The 14,555-nt window shown below is 45.5% G+C and overlaps 1 protein-coding gene across 3 annotated transcripts in view; it reads left to right on the top strand.

Moving 5' to 3' along the window:
- Positions 1 to 10,828, top strand: part of TBX5 (T-box transcription factor 5) — a 93,807-nt gene extending 82,979 nt beyond the window's left edge. For all 3 annotated transcript variants that reach the window (XM_053368445.1, XM_053368444.1, XM_053368442.1), the window contains exons 8-9: positions 311 to 537; positions 9,754 to 10,828. In XM_053368445.1, the coding sequence (XP_053224420.1) occupies positions 311 to 537; positions 9,754 to 10,340 (814 nt within the window). In that variant the 3' untranslated portion in view covers positions 10,341 to 10,828. The remainder of the gene's footprint in view (positions 1 to 310; positions 538 to 9,753) is intronic.
- Positions 10,829 to 14,555: the final 3,727 nt, after the last annotated feature.

The following is a 14,555-nucleotide window of genomic DNA, read 5'->3' as shown; positions in this document are numbered from 1 at the left end:
TTTTAGGGAGCAGGCTAGCAGGCGGGGCCCATTACTTACATCATAGGAGCCTACACAACACAAAACACTGTTGTTGTGTGTAGTTTTTATTTCATTTGTTTTTTATCTATTTTGGAAATGTACATCCAGTTGTTTTATCCTTTAAATTTTTGGGGGGTCCCCAAGAGAGTGGGGCCCCAAGCTATAGCTTGTTTAGCTTATACGTAAATCCGGCACTGTAAGCTTACTGTAAGCCAACCCAGAAGTAGCAGGGTATACTGAGTGCAGATAGAGCATAAGTAACTGATGAAAACATTGCCTGTGTTTTCAGCAAGGAGTACCCAGTGGTTCCCAGAAGCACCGTCCGGCAGAAGGTGGCTTCCAACCACAGCCCTTTCAGCGGTGAGAACCGGGCGCTGCCTGCCTCTTCCAACCTCGGGTCTCAGTTCCAGTGTGAGAACGGCGTTTCCAGCACTTCCCAGGACCTGCTACCAGCTGCCAACTCATACCCCGTGTCGCAGGACCACGGCCAGATTTACCACTGCACCAAGAGAAAAGGTCAGGCCCTTTGAGCAAGAGAAATTAGGTTCACTTTCCCTTTAGAGGCAAATCTATCCAATTGGCACTCCCACAAACAATACAGGAACCAAATCGAAGCTGCCCTTTCAGAGCCGTACTTCTCCGAATTTTGCAACACAGATTCCCCAAGCAAATGGTGTTTACAAAGATGCATGGGTTAGGGGAAAGTACTCAAAACAAGGAATATTTTACGGAAAATAACATACAAAAAGGCATTACATTAGGGGAAACTGCTTGCGAAAATGTGTACCTTACGCAAAGATGCATGCCAAAATTAAATTATCTACTGTATTATTTTATTATTTGTTAATCTTATTAGTAGCTCTTTTTTTTTTTTTACAAAAGTAATTCAAAGTGACTTACAACAAGAAATACGCAACATACCGACATCAAAACCAGCATGAAGAAATACAGAGAAAAAACACAAAAATGTGTTTGTTAGGAGACCTTCTCACTAAAACGGTGAATTTCCATGAGGATTTCTTAAATATAGTAAACAAGTTGCAAATTGATGCAGGAATGTAGAGAAAATCCAATATTAGAAAAAAAATGAGAAACCAATGAAGACTGAAATGGGCAGATCCCTCTTCTTTGGGTGGCAGAGAGTCCTTGGCATTTATTTATTTATTGAGTCCATATTACGGATCTCTTCTGCCTGTTTAATGACTACAGGGATGGCTCGTGATGGCTAAGAACAGGAGGAGAAATTTGGTTTGGTTTGCCCTTTGAAGTGAACCTATCTAATTTGTGCTTCTTGGAACAGTATGCAAACTGAAAATTCACACTTCTCTGAATTTTGCAGTGCTGTTTCCCAAGCAGTGGTACCTCAGTTTAAGAACAGTCCTGTTTAAGAACGATTCGGTTTACGAACTCCGCAAAACTGGAAGTAGTGTACCAGTTTGTGAACTTTACCTCGGTCTAAGAATGGAATCTGAACGGTGGGAGGGCACTGGCGGTGGGAGGCCTCATTAGGGAAAGCAGACCTTGGTTTAAGAACAGTTCTGGTTTAAGAATGGACTTCCAGAACAGATTAAGTTCGTAAACCGAGGTACCACTGTATTGTGTGCAAAAAATGTGTGTTTTTGGGAAAAGTGTGCGTACAAGTGCACACGTATCAGGGAAGATAATGTACAAAAATGCATTTTGTTAGAGGCTATATCGCCTGTCAAAAAATTTTCGTTAGGGAAAATTGCAGGTGAATTGCTTGGCAAAACAATAATTGCGTACAAAATTCCATACAATTCCCAAACTCCATACAATTCCGACCCATCCCAAAATTTCCCATTGCATGTCATTCTAAAATTCCACGCAGTTGCAGACAGTTCTTTGGAAGTGCCTTTGCATACAAAAGCCTACCCTTCTGATGGGTAGGCAAATTGTGTACAAAAACCTGTATTAGGAGAGATGCGCTCTGAAATGCTGGTGGATTATTGTGAGACCTTAAAAAAACACGGATGCAGAAATGCGGCAAACATAATTTCAGACTGGGGAAAAAAAGAAGAGAAATGGAAAGAAATCAAAATGGACAGGCTTGTCCATTCACAGTGATGACTGCCTCCCGCACCCTCCGCCCTCTGTAGCATGCACTAGTATACATGTATTTGCAACAGAGACAAGACTTCATTCCGACTCCCTCATCCTCCCACCAACCAGTGCTTCATTTCTCCAATTTGAACTTTAGTCCATCTCCATAGGAAGCTGCCTTATTACTGAGTCCATCTAGCACCGTCTACCAAGAAGCAACAGCCATGACCCAGTTGTGGGGGGAAATGCAGAACACCAGTAATTTATCCAACCAGAGATAGCAAGCACAGGAAGCTGCCTGAGTCAGACCACTGGTCCATCTAGCTCAGTGCGGTTGACACTGACTGGCAGCGGCTCTGCAGAGTTTCAGGCAAGGGAGCCTCTCCCCACCCTATCTGGCGATGTCGGAGACTGGACCCAGGACCTTCTGCCTGCAAGCAGATGCTTAACCGTGGAGCTACTGGCCTCCACTTTCCCCTTCTCCCCCACTCTTTCCATTTCTCGGGCTGCTTTTCCCATTGGCTGCTATTCCGGCAATTTCAGTCTGCATTATTGAAGAGCAGCATAGATGAAACCCAGAGAGATGGCCGCATAGTTCTATAGAAGCTGAATCCACATCCAGGGAGATAGCTGGTGCCTGGGATAAAGATAGCTTATCAGGCCAGGAGGCCTCTGAAAAGGATTCGGGATTAATACAAACGCTTAAATAGCTGATGCAAGGTTATTCCGAGGGGTGAAATTTACTGCTATTTCAAGAGACTACACAGGCTCTTTTGACCACTAGCTCACATGGGATTCGAGAGCAATGTTTTGACATTGGGCCATTCATTTATTTTCTTTAACATCTTGAAAGTTCCCAGTATTCGTGTGTGTTTTTATGAAGTAGATTTATTATTATTAAAATAATAAAAACATTAATATCCAGTGTTACAGACAATCAGTTCAAAGAAACAAAGCTCCAGCAATCCCATACACCCTTAATAAGCTAGGAATAGATCTAGACCTCCTTCTGAGCAGATAATATAGGTACAATTACAACATAAGCATATATTCAATTTAACTGTTTCTTTTTATACATTTGTATTTTAAAATAGATTTATACGTTAGTTGACCAAAAAACTTTCTAAGCATTGTACACAGTAATTAAACACAGCTAAAATCCACATCGCTATTCGAAAGAAAATTGGCATAAAATAATTATCATGAAAAAACAGGATTTAAATCAGTGAACCTTTTAAAATGACAATATTGATGGCAAGTCTGGGTAGGCTTGCTGAAATAAAAAAAGGTTTTCAGCAGGCATCTGAAACAGTGAGGGCACCTGCCTAATGTCAATTGCTGTTTTCGAAAACCCACAAATTTTGCAGCAACAGCATAAGAACAGAAGAAGACCCTGCTGGATCAGGCCAATGGCCCATCCAGCCCAGCTTCCTGTAGACAACCAGATGACTATAGGAGACCTACAAGCAGGACCCAAGCACAAGAGCATTCCCCCCGTGGTTTCCAGCAACGGGCATTCAGAAGCATTGCTGCCTCCAGCTGTGAAGGCAGAACAGAGCCATCATGGCTACCAGCAATTTATATCTTCCATGAATTTCTTCAATCCTCTTTTCAAGGCATCCAAGTTGGCGGCCATTGCTGCCTCCTGGGGAAGGCAGTTCCATGAGAAGGCTATCCATGGCTCCTAGGCATGATGACTCTGCTTTGCTTCCACAGGATGCTTCTGAATACCAGTTTCTGGAAACCATGCAGGGAGGGGGGTGAATTCAGATTCTGCTTGCAGGCATCCCACAGACATCTGGTTGTCCACTGTGAGAATTGAATGCTGGGCGAGATGGGCCATTGGGCTGATCCAGCAGGCTCTTCTCATGTTCTTATAAGTATGAATGGGGTGCTGGGATGGATGGACATTGGAGTCAGAAACAAATGGAGGGTGACAGGTTGGCAAAGGACAGTTTGGGGCAGTTGAGGCCTGCCCTTTCATTGAGTGCTCCACACCCAAGGAAGCATGGGCCTGCATACACACTATCTCTGTGGTGGTTGTGGCTTCTCCCAACGAACTGTAGCTGGCTCTTTCCTGAACTACATTATTATTATTATTATTATTATTATTATTATTATTATTATTATTACTACTACTACTACTACCCCACCCATGTGACTGTATTGCCCCAGCCACTCTTGGCAGCTTCCAACATATATAAAAACATTCAACACTACACATTAAAAAAACTTCCCTATACAGGGCTGCCTTCAGATGTCTTCTAAAGGTTATATAGTTACTCATCTCCTTGACATCTGATGGGAGGGGGTTCCACAGGGTGGGTGCCACTACCAAGAAGGCCCTCTGCCTGGTTCCCTGTAACTTCACTTCCCATGCCAGAAAGCCCTCTGAGCTGGATCTTGGTGTCTGGACTGAACGATGGGGTGGAAACACTCCTTCAACTATACAGGGCCGAGGCTGTTTAGGACTTTGAATTGTGCTCCCTCATCAAACTACAGTTCCCGGGATTCCTGGGGAGAAGCCATGTGCTTTAACTGTGTGGTGTGTGCACCCACCCAGCCATCGTCTACAGAATATCATGCTGTGGCAAACCTATTCCACTTAAACAGTCCCACTTGACTGTCTCCATATAGATATGCAATGCAACCCTGCCTTATCCACTGTCTGCTGCCCTTCCCCAAAAAAGCATCCCAAACCGAGCCGTAACAGCAAAGAGGATGGCCCAAACTCTGATTACGGCCCTGGTCACAGGGAGGCAATCCATCATCTGTCTCCCAACATGGCAGCGTGATAAAGAATCAACAAAGTTTTCCTTCCAGGGTTGGGATTCCCACTGAGTGGGTGGCTCTTTGTGGCTCCCTTCCTCTCCCTTCTCCCGCTTTATCTAATTTCCTCATATTGTCACAGGCAGGAGGACTATCTCTCCCATGGTGTTCTCTCTCCCCCCCCACTCCAAAGCCTCTTTCAGCATGCCCAGCTCAGTGAGATGACGGAGAGAGGGGTGTGTGCGTGCAGGGGAGAGCCTTGTCTCCTTCCTATCTCCCCAATAGCTCAAGCTTGATGGGCAGAGGAGTTCTCATTTATCAAAGCTGCCACATGCTTTGATCGCTGACAAGAGACCTTCCAGCACAGTCTGTAAATCGGGATGGGGCATCTCCAGGGCGTGAGCTGGCTTCTCCTGGCTGAAATTTTTGACTTTGATAGATCAAAAGGAATCCACTACATTGGCAAGCGGGACATAGGCACATAGGAAGCCGATGAGGATATTTATATTTATTTATTATTCTTGTTGTTGCTGCTGTTGCTGCTATTTACTACCTGCCCTCCACTGTAAAGCCCCAGGATGAGTTGCCACATTTAAAACCCAGTGCTGAAAACAATTTAAACTTACAATCACAAAAATTAAATGCAGGGTGCAAAATACATTGCTTGAAATAGAACATGTTCTTTCATACCCACACCAAGGAAATTTTACTGAATCAGGCCACTGGTCTGTGCAGCTCAGTATTGTCTGTACGAAGGGCAGGGAACCTTTTTTGGCCCAAGGGCCGCATCCCCTTCTGGGCAACCTTCTGGGGGCCACATGTGCAGAGTGGGTGGGGCCAGAGGCAAAAGTAAGTGGAGCAATGCAGGCCAAATTTACCTTTGGCCAGTCTGGGATAAACACCCTATCTAGGGAAGGAAGATGCATTATCAGAGTTCAAGGATGTATTCCAGCCAGGGGGAAAGCGCTCAGGGAGTGTATGAAGGAAAGGTGGTGAGGGGTGTGTGGCCTATGGAGACCCCCCAAGGGCCAGGCAAAGACCTGGAGGGGCTACATTCAGGGGCGTAGCAAGAGAGGTGCAATAGGTGCGGCCTGACCCAGGTGTCCCCACTGAGGGGGGTGACAGAATGTTGGGCGGCACTCACCGCAGAGTCTGCAGCACGCCCAAGCCACGCGTCTCTCCTAGGAGTGACGCAGTGGCTTGAGCACCCAGAGGCTCCGTGCTGCCCCAAACAGTCTGCCCATTGCCTCCCCCTCAGCTGTAGGGCGGCTGAGTGGGAGGAGGCAGGCAGACTCCTCAGAGGCCCCTCAGTGACCCCTTGGGTGGCTGGCCCCGCCCCCGGGCACAGGGCACGCATGCTGCCCCAAGTGCCCGATCAGCTTGCTCTGCCACTGAGGTTCTACACAGACTAGCAGCAGCCCTCCAGGATTTTAAGCAGGGGATCTCTCCCATCCCTACTTGGAGATTGAATCTGGAAGACCTTATGTGTACAGAGCAGTTGCTCTAACCACTGAACAACACTGCAGCATATCATAACCAGCCCTATGTAAAAAGGGCTTGCGCCTTTGCATAGCAAGGTCTGGAGGCTCAGTTCCTTTTTTTAAAGTTAAAGGATCTCAGGTAGCCACATTGGGAAAGGCGTGCTATAAGTCAAAGAAAGCAGTACAGTGGTACCTCGGGTTAAGTACTTAATTTGTTCCGGAGGTCCATTCTTAACCTGAAACTGTTCTTAACCTGAGGTATCACTTTAGCTAATGGCCCTCCCGCTTCCGCCACGCCACCACCGCACGATTTCTGTTCTCATCCTGAAGCAAAGTTCATAACCCGAGGTACTATTTCTGGGTTAGTGGAGTCGGTAACCTGAAGCATCTGTAACCCGAGGTACCACTGTAGCCAGTATCCAGGAAAAAAAAATCTGCAGCAAGGTATCCCCAATTCAACATGGATCCAGTTAGTGCCGTCTTGTGACCGTAACATGGTTTCCATGCAGTGAATAGTTAAACTATGGAACTCACTGCCAAAGGAAGCAGTGATAGCCACCATAAAGGTAAAGGTAAAGGGACCCCTAACCATTAGGTCCAGTCGTGGCCGACTCTGGGGTTGTGGCGCTCATCTTGCTTTATTGGCCGAGGGAGCCGGCGTACAGCTTCTGGGTCATGTGGCCAGCATGACTAAATCACTTCTGGCAAACCAGAGCAGCGCACGGAAACGCCATTTACCTTCCCGCCGGAGCGGAATCTATTTATCTACTTGCACTTTGACGTGCTTTCGAACTGCTTGGTTGGCAGGAGCTGGGACTGAGCAATGGGAGCTCACCCCGTCGTAGGGATTCAAACCACTGACCTTCTGATCAGCAAGTCCTAGGCTCTGTGGTTTAACCCACAGTGCCACCCGCATCCCTGATAGCCACCATAGTGGATGGCTTTTGAGAGCAACTAGCCATGATAGCTGTGCTCTGACTTCACTCTCTGACGCAGTCCTGTTTCTGGATACCAGTTGCTGGTAACAACAGGAGGGGAGAGGGCTCTTGTGCTCAGGTCCAGCTTGCAGGCTTCCCATTGAGGCATCTGGTTGGTCACTGTTGAGGACAGGATGCTGGAATAGATGTGCCATTGGCCTGTTCCAAGAGGCTTGTCTTATGTTATATATTAACATGGGATGCTGCCTTATACTGAGTTAAACCCTTCGGTCCATTGAGCTCAGTATTATCTGCACTGACTGGCAGCAGCTCTTAAGGCTTGAACCTGCAGGTGCTGGGGACCTTCCGCGTGCAAAGCAGATTCTCTGCTGCTGAGCTACAGCTTTATCCTCTTGCCCAACAAAAGAGAAATCCATCCTCCTCCTCCAGTTCCTTCTTCTCCTTTGTCTGTTCTGCACAGTTCCCAATGTGCATCCCCTCCCACATGCACACAGTTCCTTCACAGGCTTCCCTTTTGCTCTGCAGACAATGCCTGCCCTATACTGTGTTGTTATTTGTGTATTATGACAGCATCTATTATCATCACCATTATAGACCGCAAGCTAGACTGGGGCGTCTCCGATGCGGGAGCCTGCCTGACTTCCATCCAAAGAGCTGGGTGAAAGGAGATACGCTCCTCTCTCTAATCTTGCTGCTGTTGTTTCCACTGCCCCTTCCAGCAGTCAGACACTTATTTTGCGTCGAGGTCTCAGCAGGGGTGCAATTTAATGGAGGGCATTAAAAAACTGGATCGTACACTCTCTCACACACATACCGTGCGTCAGACAATATGTTGCTATTCCTGCGGAGCATTTACATTTCTGCTCAGCTCACATCTTCTGCATCTAAGAGGCGTTTTGCAGGATCAGGCCAAAGGGGTCCCATATAGCCCAGCATGCTGTTCTCAGAGTGGGCAAGCAGACCTCCCGACGGGAAGGCAGAAAGGAGAATCTGAGCACAACGGCAGTGCTCTTCTCATTTGTGATTCCCAGCTGGTAAGCAGAAGGATTTCAATCCTGTGTGGTGCTGGTTGTTTCTCCTTCATGAGCAGTTTCCATGTGTGCCCCCCATGTGGGCAGCCATCTCCCCCACCCCACCAGAAGGTCCAGCTCTGGCTTCATTCCCTACAAAATAGGGACTGAAAGAATTCCTTGATCATCCTCAATTCCCCATCACTGAATGTAAGAAGAGCTTGGCTGCTGGATTAGGGTAAAGAACCACAAAGCCCAACATCCTGCTCTTAGATTGGCTAACCAGACACCAAAATGGAAAGTCCAGAAGCAGGACTTGAGTATAACTGCAGGGATTTCTGCACTTGTCATTGTGAGATCAGGTGACTGACAGGTGGGTGGCTCCACCCACCTGCCAACTTGGCCTGTGTGTATGTTGGGGGCAGTGTTAGAAACTCAACAACAACAACAACAACAACAACAACAACAACAACAACAACAACAAATTTATTATTTATACCCCGCCCATCTGGCTGAGTTTCCCCAGCCACTCTGGGCGGTTCCCAATCGAGTGTTAAAAACAATACAGAATTAAATATTAAAAACTTCCCTTAACAGGGCTGCCTTCAGATGTCTTCTAAAAATCAAATAGTTGTTTATTTCCTTGAAATCTGATGGGAGGGTGTTCCACAGGGTGGGCGCCACTAGCGAGAAAGCCCTCTGTCAGGTTCCCTGTAACCTCACTTCTTGCAATGAGGGAACCGCCAGAAGGCCCTCGGCGCTGGATCTCAGTGTCCGGGCTGAATGACGGGGGTGGAGATGCTCCTTCAGGTATACAGGACCAAATAGCTCCTAAAATCAAGGTTACAGTCGCCCAAACGGAATATCTAGTTGCCATTTTGGGGTCAAAACAGCTCTGAAGCCTTATTTTCCAAAGGATGGACTGATTGTGTTAGATTCTCATTTAAACATCTGGCTAGTTCAGATGACAACCTTGAGCTAGGTTAAGAATTTTAAGAACTTAAAGAAGAAAAGTCACTTGACCCAGGGACAGTCCACATACTTATTAGCCTATTCCGACCTCTTTTTCTAAATGGTGACTGCTTTTGCTCAGGCTCCACAGAAAAAGCGTTTTGCTTCCAGAAATTCATTTCGATTGTGCAGAAAAAATAGAACTGATAGAATTCTACAGGGTGGGGTATTAGTGTGTGAAAATAGCCCAGATCCAATGATGCCCAGGCATGCGCCTTCAGATGGTTGAGATACCTGATGCCCAGGTATCTTCACTTGGTTGCAAGTGGCCGAAAGCCAGGTGCAAAATGCACCTGGTGCCTGGTTATTTTTGAACATTGGTCGGGGTGGGGAAGAGATAAGGATCCAGCATAGATTCAGTTCCTGATATGGGCCTTTGGTCTGATCTAGCAGGACATCATAGATGTCTCACCGTGTTCCTCATTCATTGTGTATTTTTTTTTTTTTTGGTCTCTTCATCAGATGAAGAATGTTCCACCACAGAACATCCTTACAAAAAGCCCTACATGGAGACGTCTCCTCCAGAAGAAGACCCTTTCTATCGCTCCACCTACTCCCAGCAGCAGGGACTCAATACCAGTGCATACAGGACTGAGTCTGCTCAGCGCCAAGCCTGCATGTACGCCAGCTCTGCGCCCCCTACGGAACCGGTGCCCAGCCTAGAAGACATCAGCTGCAACACGTGGTCTGCTGTGCCGTCCTACAGCAGCTGCACAGTGACTGCCATGCAGCCTATGGACAGGCTGCCTTACCAGCACTTCTCTGCCCATTTCACTTCTGGCCCCCTCATGCCCCGGCTTGCCACAGTCGCCAACCATACCTCATCGCAGATCGGGGAGACGCATGCCATGTTCCAGCACCAGACCTCCGTCCCTCACCAGCCAATTGTCCGGCAATGTGGACCTCAGACAAGCATACAGTCGCCTCCCAGCAGCCTACAGCCAGCAGAGTTCCTTTATTCTCATGGGGTACCCCGAACCCTCTCCCCCCACCAGTACCATTCTGTGCATGGGGTGGGCATGGTGCCAGAATGGAGCGAGAACAGCTAACAAGGCAATCAAGGGAGAGGATTGCTGGAGAGATTTCACTGCAAACTAAGAGTGGTGTTTGTTTGTTTGTTTTCAAGACTCGTTTTAACTGAATGTTAATATCTAAGCACTCGAGAGATGGACAGCGTCCTATCCTCTGGGCAGACCATGGTATTGTATCTCCTGGCTTTCCTTTCTTGCGACCAATGACAAACTGATCCATGCTGTTCCACCCTGCCCCACGCCATACAGCCCCCCCATGCCCAGACATAGCCACACTGAGTTTGCATTGCTTCCACACCAACTTGTGCCCTTGCACAACATTATAGTTTGGTTTTGTTTTCAGGTGAAACACGGGAGTTTTGCTACCTTTCTTGACACGCGGAGAGTGCTCATACAAGACGATCAGAATATGTCATGTTTTCTTTTCTCCTCTCTCTTTCTCTTTCTCTCTTTCTTTTTTTTTGGTGTTGATATTGACATTGTTATATAATAAATGATAATATATATCTATCTATCTACATCTATCTATATATTCCTTGGAGTCTCGCGAAAAGAACCTGTCCCTTTTCACAGAGACTTAAAAAGGGTGGGGAGGGGATTCGAGATTGAAGGTTTCTTTTTAAAGGGGTGGAAGTAATTCACAGGTAAAACACTTTGGTACCTACCTCTGACAGGCACTTCAACTTTGAAAGGTTTCTGGCCTGATTTCGCTCCATTTTCATGCCTGGTCCATTTTGTAATGTGCCGCCGTCTAAAAATGGACCAAGATAGCTCACAGCAAATGAGCATCCGCACTTAACTTGATTGTTTTGCTTTCTCTTTGTCTACCTCTGTTATAACTAGGGATGGGGGAGAAATTCCATTCCATTCACACTTTTGAAAATAGCATATGAAGTGAAATGCCCTCATCCTTCAAAATCTTCACGTTTACTAATTTTGCAGTGCAGTTCTCCAGCCAATTCATGTGCACAGAAATGCATATGGGAGGGTCATGTGTGCATAAAAATGCACATATTAAGGAAATGCATGGCATTACAGAAAACAGTTTTGCAAAGAGGAAGAAGAAGAGTATATTAGACAAAATCACATACAAAAATGTGTATATTAGAAAATCACACTAAACAGATCTGGAAATGTGGAGAACTGAACTTAAAGTTAGAAAACTGAGAAATGCAGAGAAACCAATATTGACAGGTTCACCCACCCCTAGTTATAAGAGAGTTGATTTTGTATGGCACAGATATTCTGTTTTAAATCACAAACAGGTTTGTTGTAGCATAAGATTTTGTGCAGTAAGACAGACAGGAAACCTGTTTCCTTCCTGATGTCATTGGACTATAGTTCCCTCATCCCTGAGCATTGGCCATCCTTTGTGGGGCTGATGGGAGGTGCAGTCTGACAACATCTGGAAAGCCACCATTTCCCCATCCCTGGACTAAACAGTCTACTTCATCAGATTCTTCAAGCCAAATTAGAAGTTATGCTAATGGCAGCCACGCATCTGGTGCTCTGCTCCTGCTAAAGTAAGAATGGTGGGCCATTGCCCTCCAGATGTTGCTGGACCAGCTCTCATCATCCCTGAACATTGGCCACAATGGCTGGGGGTGATGGAGTCTAACAACAACTGAGGTTTTCCCATCTCTACTGCAATGTCTGCTAAAACGTATCCATGATTCAACATAATAATGTTTTCTCTACATCACACCATTAGCAGTCATGAATAGAGGCAGTGAGAAAGCATGAAAACAGGACATGGGGAAGTACTGCTGGGTCTTATATACAGTGAGGGAGAAGAATAGTATATTGGTTGCCCTTTTTGGTAGAATTCAAAAGAAGATCAGCACTCACACCATTTTCTAGCACGCGGTGGGGAACCTGTGGCTCTCAAGATGTTGCTAGACTCCAGCTTCTGTCACCTCTGTTCATTGATCATGGTGGCTGAGGCTGATAGGAGTTGGAGTCCAACCGCACGTCCCCCAACCCTGCCACTATTGGGAGAGATTGATGGTGCTGTGTTTTTGCATAGCAAGCACATCATCCAGCAAATCATGATGTTCTCATGCCTCTAATCTATGTCTTGTCTTGAAAAAGGACCTCTCCATCTTCCACCTCCCCCAGCAGATTTACTAATTGCCTTTGCACTTTGAGCTTGCTCATCCCTGGTGACAGAGGTCCTTCTATTTAGGGCAGGAGTAGTCAAGTTGTGGCCCTCCAGATGTTGTCAGACTCCAGATCCCTCCAGGCCCAGCCAGCATTGCCAGTTGCAGTCCAGCAACATCCAGAGGGTGGCACGTTCCCCATCATTTAATTAAGATTGAGACTGAGATGCTGCGGAGCAGAAAATCCAGCTCAAGTGCACTTTTGTCAGCATCACTTCTTTGTCCCAGGACAACAACAAAAATGTGGCCACCACATCAATTGAATTTTTAGGTGCTTTGATGAAGTTACAGGTAGCTTCTCTAGCCTCCATTAGATTATGGGCACCGGCTTACCATGAAAGAAACTCAAACTATTTTTATTTTTGGAATTAGCACAACTGAGGTCCATGTTCTCGAATGACAATCAGGTTAGGAATCCCCCCAGATGTTGTTGGAGTCCAAGTCCATCAGCCCCAACTAGGATGATAAGTGATCAGTGATGATGGGACTTGGACTCCAACTTGGGATGATGGGACTTGGCGGGTCCTTGACTTCTTGTCCATCCTGGTCCTCTGCTACAACCCCCAAAGTATTCTGGGAAGAGGTATAAGAAGCTCATGGCTGCTGTGCAAATATGACACCTGTTTCTTATCCATTTCCTTAATGCCCATGAGCAAGTGGTTATGTAGAGGTCCATTAAAAAAATGTTTCCTATGGAACCAAAGCACTGTCTGGAATGACACATCACGTGAGGTTGTCCTCCCTTCAGTCACCAACTCTGCCGAAATGTAAGTCTATGGTGGAACAATGGGGTTGTATCCAACCAAATTCTACTCAAATAAAACTCATTGAGATTAATGTACCTGTTAGATATGACCCTTAGCTGCAATGGGTTTGCTCTGAATACAATGAAAATTGCACGCAGTTTAATGACAGGAGCCTTATCAGCAAAGCAAGTTCCTCCAGGTTAAATATGGCTTGATTTGGATGCAGTTACTACAGGGGGACAATATAAATTAGTCTGTACTAATGATGGTGTCAAAGATCTGGCAGTTTGGATTTGGGGGGCATTGAATATATCAAATTTGTAAGGGTTGATTTTTTTTGGCCATCAAAACCCTTCACAGCATTATTTTCTTGGGTCCTTTGCTGTGCATAGAATTCACTTAATCCTGACATTTTCAACAGTCCCTCAGCATCTTGCCACATACACTTCTTGGACCAGATCATGTCTGGTCTTGCCCCGCCTTTCCCTTGAATTGTCCAGTATCATAATTTCTCCTACTTCCTGGTTTCGCCTCCTTTTTAAATTAGGCAAAAATGAGGTTGATCCCATCCAGTCATACTGGATACCACATCTTCAGAATGAGGGCAAATGAGGGCAACAGAGAGTAAAAACTAGTGAGGGCAATAGAAAGAAGCATTGCCACTGAGGGATTTGTCAGCAGTGAGGAAAACCATAATGCACAGTTGTGCGCTGTTTAGTTTCTTTCCTTCTGTACGTGTCCATTTTTTAACCCATTAATGACTTTTACAACTTCTTTTTTAAAGTTGTCCCTCTAAAGTAATGTTGGCCCTCACTAGGACCATTTTAATGAAATCCAGTATTTTGAATCCACCCAGAAAAATACCTGAAACTAAGTTTGATGTGGGGGAAAAAAAAATTCTGTGCGTTTAGTAACAACTGAAAAACCAAATTTGTAAAAAATGATCACTCTATTTGTCTTCCTGTATAATTTTTCTTTCCCCCCCTTTTTTGACATATCTGCTTATGTTAACATGGGACGTTAAACAAAATCTGTGTTTAGAAAGTGCTGAGAAAGGTTGGGCAGTTGTGTGTAGGTAAAACAAAATCTAATTGCAGGGTTCTTTGGATGTAATTATTTTATTAGTACTATTTATTGATAAATAGGTATTCTGCTAAGGCATAACAGGTAATAAAATCAGCCACACAGCTGGTCAGAAACTTTTAAATTTTATTTTGTTGATACTTCATTGGCAAGCTTGAATTCCTTTTCCTCTCTTCCTTTCCAAACTGTACTTTAAAAAAAAATACAAATGACCCTAATTATGAAAATTGAATAAATATGTATGC

This window comes from Podarcis raffonei, chromosome 16 (assembly GCF_027172205.1).
Source record: "Podarcis raffonei isolate rPodRaf1 chromosome 16, rPodRaf1.pri, whole genome shotgun sequence".
NCBI lineage: Eukaryota > Metazoa > Chordata > Lepidosauria > Squamata > Lacertidae > Podarcis > Podarcis raffonei.
This window is presented reverse-complemented; position numbering and strand designations above follow the sequence as displayed.